The sequence below is a fragment of the Bison bison genome, unplaced genomic scaffold (genome assembly GCF_000754665.1).
Source record: "Bison bison bison isolate TAMUID 2011002044 unplaced genomic scaffold, Bison_UMD1.0 scf7180017864039, whole genome shotgun sequence".
NCBI classification, from domain to species: Eukaryota; Metazoa; Chordata; class Mammalia; order Artiodactyla; family Bovidae; genus Bison; species Bison bison.
Genome location: NW_011494611.1, coordinates 318,048 through 326,391, shown reverse-complemented (window position 1 = coordinate 326,391; position 8,344 = coordinate 318,048). Strand labels below are relative to the sequence as shown.

General features: G+C 48.3%; 1 protein-coding gene across 1 annotated transcript in view; it reads right to left on the bottom strand.

Moving 5' to 3' along the window:
• The window catches only part of LOC104985123 (astrotactin-2), a 553,919-nt gene that overhangs the window by 269,916 nt on the left and 275,659 nt on the right, over positions 1 to 8,344 (bottom strand). The window contains exon 8 of the mRNA XM_010835130.1: positions 8,259 to 8,342. Within this exon, the coding sequence (XP_010833432.1) occupies positions 8,259 to 8,342 (84 nt within the window). The remainder of the gene's footprint in view (positions 1 to 8,258; positions 8,343 to 8,344) is intronic.

Below are 8,344 nucleotides of genomic sequence, written 5' to 3'. Positions count from 1 at the left end.
CTCTGGTTCCTCTGCCTTTTGTAAAACCAGCTTGAACATCTGGAAGTTCACAGTTCATGTATTACTGAAGCCTGGCTTGGAGAATTTTGAGCATTACTTTACTAGCGTGTGAGATGAGTGCAATTGTGCGGTAGTTTGAGCATTCTTTGGCATTGCCTTTCTTTGAGATTGAAATGAAAACTGACCTTTTCCAGTCCTGTGGCCACCGCTGAGTTTTCCATATTTGCTGGCATATTGAGTGCAGCACTTTCACAATGTCATCTTTCAGGATTTGAAATAGCTCAACTGGAATTCCATCACCTCCACTAGAACGTCCACAAATCATCTTACCCATCTCAGCCACAGTTTCCTCAAGTGTGAAATGCAGATAGCGACCTGACCTCTCAGGCTGCTTGGGAGGAGTAAACTGGATGAATAAAGTACGTGGAAGTGCTTTGTGAGACGCTCCGCACTGAGCACAGGCAGAGGGGTATAAGGACACACCATTAGGAAAAGAGACAAGAATGTTCCATTCCAGACAGACTCAATCTAAACCGGGATACAAATGCCCTTTTTTTGGTAATTTCATCTGATGGAAACAGCAGTCTCCTGGGCCTAGTTGTATTTAATGAACCACATCCTGTATCATCTTGTTGCATGATTCTGAGAACTAAGTTGGCCATCTCCTCTGGCGTACTGCAGGCCCTGGAGTGTCCAGCTCGTATTGAACCTCCTCCTGCCGCCTCCAAGAAAAACACCAGCCTGGAGCTAGGCCCATCCCACACACAGCTCCGTGGCCCGAGGGGCCAGGGGAGGGGCAAGGGACACTCAGCCACCTCCTACCAGCACACAGACCTTGGCACAGGTGAGCAGGGCCAGGCTGAGACTTCAACCTGTGTGATGGTTAAGGAGTAGGAGGCTCAGTGTGAATCAAAGGCAGAGCATGGGGACAGATGGGGCTAAGGTGGCCGATGGGGACACAACAGGTCTGAGAAGGTCCTGAGGCCATGGGGAGGAGTTTGGAAATGAGCCTCAGGGCAATGACAAAGCACCCAGGAGTTTGCATCCGAGGAAGGGCATGATGGGAATCTCCATTTTAGAAACATCCCATGATGCTTCATTTTATTATGTGGACTTGATTGGGCCATGAGGTGTGCAGATAACTATCCAATTCTTTTGTGACCCAGTGGACCACCAGGCTCCTCTTTCATTAGGATTTTTCAGGCAAAAATACTGGAGTGGTTTGCCATTTCCTTCTCCAGGGGATCTTCCCAACACAGGGATCAAAACCCTCATCTCTTAAGGGTTGTATTATATATACTATTTATATTATAATAAAATATAAACATATCTATATGAAGAGGTTTGTTGTTAGAATTTGACTTATGTGATAAACATTGTGTGTATGTGTGTGTGTGCATGTGTATGTGTGTGTGTGTGTGCACACGCTCTGCTGCTTCAGTTGTGTCCAATTCTTTGCAGCCCCGTGGATTGTAGCCCACTAGGCTTTTCTGTCCATGGGATTTCCCAGGCAAGAATACTGGAGCAGGTTGCCATTTCCTACTCCAGGAGATCTTCCCGACCCATGAATCAAATCCACATCTCTTGCCTCTCCTGCACTGGCAGCTGGGATTCTTTACCACTAGTGCCACCTGGGAAGCAATATATATATCTGGATATATATGTGTGTGTACTATTGTTGTTTGCCAGGGCATCTTCCCAACCCAGAGATTGAACCCGCGTCTCCTGTATTGGAAGCAGATTCTTTACCACTGAGCCACTGGGGAAGCCCCGTGTATATATATCTAGAGATACAGAATCAGTTATATATAGCTTTCATATATATTATATGTATTATAAATATCATATGAATCTATATCATGTATATGTGAATATTATATATAATATATTTTTATCTACATGTCTACCAACCCATCTATCCTGATGGTTCTGTCTCTTTGGCGAACCCAGGCAGATCCATGTCCTCAGGGCTGTGCAGCTTGACTGATGGGGTTCAGGTGGATGCAGGGAGGCCAGGCAGGGGGCAGTGCTAGAGTCCAGCCCAGCCATGATGGTGGCAGCAGGGAGATGGAGAGAAGTGGGCAATTCTAAGAACTATTTGGAAATTGAAATTGATAAGACTTGCTACGGTTTGGAAATGGGTGGGAGCAAGGGAGAGGGAGATGCTGAGAAGGATTTCTAGGTTTGTGGCTCTGCTTCTAAACACATACAGGTGCTCTGCATTAGAACACTGGAAACATTCTAGGCTGTGTGGGGCCGAGTCTGGGCAGGCAGGGAGCTAGCATGAGAGCACATTATTAGAGGAAAGCTTGGAGGCAGGCCACAAAGCCAGAGTCATCCGTGTAGGGATGGTAACAGACAGCATGGCTGTGAGTCCCCACGGAGACAATGGCAGTCCTGCAAAACCACACTGACCCGTTTGGCAGAGAAGGATGAGCCTGTGAAGGAGACAGAAGGAACAGGCCAGAAGGAAGGTGGGCAACGGCCAGGAAGAGTCCCCTGGTGCCAAGGAAGCAAGCATCAGATGGCGCCTCGAGCAGGAAGTGGCCAGCTCCATCAAATGATAATGAAAGGGCACACAAGCGGGAACTGAAACCTGCCCTGAAGATTAAATCACCAGGGAAGTGAAACCTGTGCAGGTCTCAGCTCTGAGATCGACTCCCTGCATGTCTAGCTGGCATCTCTGAAGCAAGTTCTCGGGAAGTTTCTTCAGGAAACTGAAGGCCCGGGAGAACTCTCCAGCTCCCATCAGCCCCTTGGCCACCCCTGTCCTGACAAAAGGAGGTGACACTTGACTACATCTTTCCCTTCTCCTCCCCCACCCCAAGCCCTTAGGTTGTCTTTCAAACAGCCAGAATTCCTTTAAAGAGTAATCTAGGTATGCTTTAGCTGACATTCAAAAGTGCATTGTAATTCAAATGGAAATGCAGAAATTCATTCTCTTGGACAGTCTTGGGAAATTATAATAGAGATAAAACATCTTTTAAAGGTGGCGACAGGCATTTATCTGTGGGGACATCTCTATGCGATAGACTCTCCTGATGCAAACTCAAGAGCGGTCCAACCTTCACACGGAGTATGTCCTTTCGGCAGGGTCACCGAGTCTCTAAATTTGGAAAAGACATTAATTGCATCCATCTTCGCTTCTCCACTTTGTCCCTCCATTTGTCTTTGTGGATTTTGGTTTCCCCGTGTCTGTCCCTCTTCATTTTTCTGTCTCCTCCTATCTCCCTCAGTCTTTGTCGCTCTCTCTCTCTCTCACAGAATGGACAATTCCTTTACATGCATACATCCTTTATCTTCCATAGTTACTTTCTCCATGCAAAAGAAGCAACTGTGAATTCAGGAAACCTACCAGATTGGTTATTTCTGCATGCATTGCCATCCCTTCAAAACAGGGAATAACAGGGCATAACAAAAGGGCAGGGTTACGGAGTCTTTTGATGTCTTCCTAGTAGAGCTTTAAGGCTCCCTCCCTCACCAGCTCTACCCCAGGAGTCCCTCTCAATCTACCCCTGTCCTTGGTCCTAAGTTAGCTGACAAGAGAGGGGAGTAAATTAGTAGCCGCATCTCCCCCTGCCCCCATAGACACACATGTGCACTACAAACACACACACACATACACACACATCTGAGATCACTGTTATCAGGTGGATGCGGCAGCCACCGGTGCAGGGAGTGGACTGTATCAAGGTAACAATTAAGTGCCCAGCTCATTGCTAGATGAGTCATCATTGATGGGTCTACGCTTTCACTGGATCCCATATCTTAAAAATGGAAAAATCGATCTTAGAGTGTGAATCAATTTGTCCAACATCACACAACTTGTTAGAGGGAAACTGGGACTGGAACCAAGGTCCATCTGACTGCAAAACTTGTCATTTATCTCCAAATGAGGAAGTCTTTATCCAAGATAGCCAGAAGAACCATAACTATGACTCATGTGTCAAGGTCACAGCTAGGAAGTGTATGAATGTCAAGTCAAAGAAGGAAATGAAGCCCTGATTAAGAGAAAGGTAGCTTTTCAAATACAGGTGTATCGGGAACACAGCAGCATAGAGTGAAAATATTAAGCTGGGACAGAAACTAGAAACTTCACAAGGCACTTGGAGCCTGGCCTGGGAGCACAGGTGATGGCTGAGGGACAGCAGCAGACTGAAGAGCTTCCAAGGGAATCGCACCTGGGCTGGAGTTTCCTGGGATGACTTCAGCTACTGTAGCTGCTCCTGAGGTCCAGCTGTCCCTGGCTTCCGCCAGCACCATCCAGCTGACCTGTCCAGTGCTCCAGTCCCCTTCGGACTGGTGGAATGCCCGGAATATCCTCTCCTCCCTGCCTGGATCTTTCCCGTCCTCCTTGGCATTCCCAATGTCTCTCTGGAATCTGCGTCAGAAGCTGGGTCTGTTATTCTAGCTTTCACTTCGCCCTATTACTTGGAAGCAATATGTAAGTGTTAACCACCACTTCCCCTTTCTGCATCTGGAGCAGTTACTGCTAACTGATCGCAGCGTTCTTTTCTAATGACCCGGTGACCTCCACACAGTGTCTAGACAAGCCACTCCTCAACTGATCAGAACTGGCATACGAAACAAAAGACACGGGCCACCGGGTGACAGTGACTGAGTTCCCGACCGCACACCAGCCACCTGCCTTTCTCCAGCGGCCTATTGGTAGATCAAAGGAAAAAAAAAAGTCTATCACGAAAACGACAAGGTATTGGAAGGCTCATCCAGGCTGAACCCCTTCATGGACAGCACCCACGTCTTGCCTACTTTAACACCCCAGCACATGGCACGAGGTCTGCAGTGAAGAAGCACTTAGGAAATACCAATGAACCAGAGGGTAATGAATGATCAATGTGACTTTCTTTTTCCTGTGGAATGCACACTTCTAAGCACTTATGGGAATAAGAGTGAAACTCTCATGGGAGATATTTTAATCAGGCACATTCACCCAACCCCCTTGACCTTCCATGATCTCTAGTGGCTGGATCACAACAGTGACCAGAGCCCCACCATTAATTAGTAAACTTGGAAAGACCAGGATCTTGGACTCAGGTTGGAATTTAAACACTAATTCACTCAGGAACACACTGTGCGGTCCAGGCAAGCCCCCGATCACTTCTGAGTTCAGGTCCCCCTTTTGCAGTGATCAGAGGTGGGTCCTCTTGCCTTTTTTGCCTCAAGGGGTAGATGGAAAGACCAAAGGCAGGCCTGTATACCTCGAAGGGCTCTACAACGTCCGTGGTTGTTATACATGCCCCATTTGGTCTCTTCTCTCTGAAACTTAGAAATTACTTTGCCTGAGGTTTCCTGACAGGGATGTAAGAAGAGGTACCAGGACTTGAAATCTTTTCTGTCCCACTTGAAAAAGGCTTTCATACTGTTCATGGGGTTCTCAAGGCACTACTTCTGAAGTAGCTTGCCATTCCCTTCTTCCATGGACCGCGCGTTGTCAGAAGTCTCCACCATAACCCATCCGCCTTGGGTGGCCCTGCCTGGCATGGCTCAGAGTCTCAGTAAGTTAGACAAGGCTGTGGTCCATGTGATCAGTTTGGTTAGTTTTCTGTGATTATGGTTTTCATTCTGGAGGCCATGGGATTGAAATTCCAGAGCTGACTCATTGGAAAAGACCCTGATGGTGGGTAAGATCGTAGGCAGGAGGAGAAGGGGGTGACAGAGGATGAGATGGCATTTCCAACTCAATGAACATGAGTTTGAACAAACTCCAGGAGATGGTGAAGGACAGGGAAGCCTGGCATGCTTAAGTCCATAGGGTCGCAAAGAGTTGGACACAATTTAGCAGCTAAACAACAACAGTCCCACTTGACATTGTTCTGATTTGTCCTCTTCCCCACGAGCTCTGGCCCCAGAGTGATCAGCTTCCAACCCCACATTCATCCTGACCTGGTCCCCAGTGAACCCTGGTTTCACAGATGTCAGTGACACACAGCTGACACACAGATGCTGGTGACACAAAGGTGGCTGGGGGGAGAGGAGACACACCTCAGCTAGCCGTAAGTCTAGAAGCTTTTCCATCGCTCAGGGGAAATTTCCAGCTTCTCTACCACTTCCTCTCCAGCATCACTTCCAAATTTAAAAAGTGAAACTACAGTGCTTGATGTCACCTCAGGTAAAGACAGAGAGAGGAAACATGCAGGTCAGTTAAGCCGTCTTAACACAGTGCGTCACTGTGCTGTTCTGGGGCTTCCCTGGTGGCTCAGACGGTAAAGAATCTGCCTGCAATGCGGAAGACACGGGTTCAGTCCCTGGGTCAGGAAGATCCCCTGGAGAAGGGAATGGCTACCCACTCCAGCATTCTTGCCTGGAGAATTCCATGGACAGAGGAGGCTGGCGGGCTACAGTCCATGGGGTCGCAAAAAGTCAGACACAACTGAGCGACTAACATTTTCACTTTTCACTATCATCCTGTTCTGGGAGCCAATATGGGAGAGAGGAGAGAACAGTACCTTTGCCTTGTAAGCCCAGAAGCCAAGCTACTGGACCAAGTTCAGCCAGCAAGTTTGTGGCAAACTTGAAACCTCTTTGAGTCTTGAAGGGACCCCTGGTGGCTGTGCCAGCTTCCATCTGCCCCTCTCCCCATCCTACTTGGCCATAAACCAGTGGACAAGGAATGGCATTTTCTGGAGTGAAAAAGTCCAGGTCCTGGAAGCAGCCAAGGAAGGCTATGGGTGGGGTGCAGCCTGAGAGTCATGTCCCAGGCCCCGAACGCAGGACGAAGCAAATTAGTTCAGTGGCCACAGTGAGGAAGGCTTTTATAAACATAACCTAATTGTATTACTTTGAAGTCCAGAAGCTTATTGCTCTGCTTAATGATGTGTCACGTTATTTATAGGGTAGCACAATGAGACTTCTATTGATTTAATGCACTTCCTTAAAGACTGTCATTGTCACAGCCATAAAACGAAGCTATTCCCAGACAACTCAATTATTCCCCTGTGCCTATAAACCACCCCATGCCCCACACAGCTGCACACAGGAGGGAAGGCGGGGTGAGACTGTGACGGGGTGGAGGGTGCCAAGGGAAGGGTTCTGGAAAGGACAAAGGCAGGAGCTCCATCCGGCCGGGGATGAGGGGCAGCAGGAGAAGACCTGGATGGGGAATGGAGAGCCCTATCCAGGGGAGCTGAGGGACTCTGAGCAAGACTCTTCTTTCCTTTAAGCCTTAGTTTTCCCAGCTGTAAAACGAGGGTGCTGAGCCCAGTGAGAGCTGTCAGATCCCTTCCAGCACCTGCATTCTGTGGTTTTGAGTTACTCTTGGTTTGGTTCTTGGAGGCCATGTAGCTGGACCACATGGAGAAGGTACAAGCACATTTTTAACATCGCTCCTCACCCTTCCCATCCATCGAGAGCCTCTCTTTTTAAATTAATTGATAAGAATAGTAACAATGATAACAGGAAGTGATCTTCACCCTGCTGCGTATTAGCTATGTGTCCACAGAGCACTTGACTTGTTAGCCTATCCGACACTCATTTTTTCATCAGTGAAATGAGCCTGTGACTACATGGAACTGCTATAATAATACACAATGCATGTATGCCTTATTTCTGTCTTTCTCAAAATGTTATTGCATAAACTACTTCCCTTTAATGTAGGAAGTAGACAGGAATCACTGAAGTACCTATTTCACAGGAAGGGAAAACTGAGGTGAGAAGGGGACAGATTTCCCAAGGGGAGTGACAGAGACTGGTCTTCTGCTTCAGGGAAATTCCAATTCTGATAAATAGCTGAGAAATGGAGGGAAATAAGACCTGGTGACCCTGCCTGAGGGCAAAGGCGTCTCCATGGTGAGACTTGAAACTGTCCCCTCAGACATGAGTTGGTCACTCCCAAAGGAGCCGGCGCTCCCCTTAGGTTCTTCCAAGAAGCCCAGAGAGAAGGTGTCAACGAGATAGCTCTCATCTCCCCTACAGTTTCCCCAGCCTCCTGACCTTGGCAGTTGTTTTGAGAGGACAGAGTGGGAAACAAGGAACTCGCAGTAGAAGGCCAGAGTTCTGAAGTCCACCCTGGGGTCTCAGAAAACGCCTGAACTTTAAGAATCCTGAGGAATCATCACACGGTCCCTCATTCCATCCCCGGTGAACATGAAGCCCTGAGAGGCGCAGGGACTTGTTTACGGCCGCCCAGTTCCTACGTGGCAGAGCTAGGATTTGGCTCCCAGGGAGCTCAGTTATCTCCCCAGCAGCCTGACCTCCATGTCTCAGCTGGCCGCCACCTCCAGCAAGCCCTCCAGGCTTACCTTTCTGGTACTGGAGCCACAGCTGCTGCTGGACCTTCTTGCTGGGGAAGTGAATGATGCAGGTGAGCTCGGAGCCATAGAGGGCC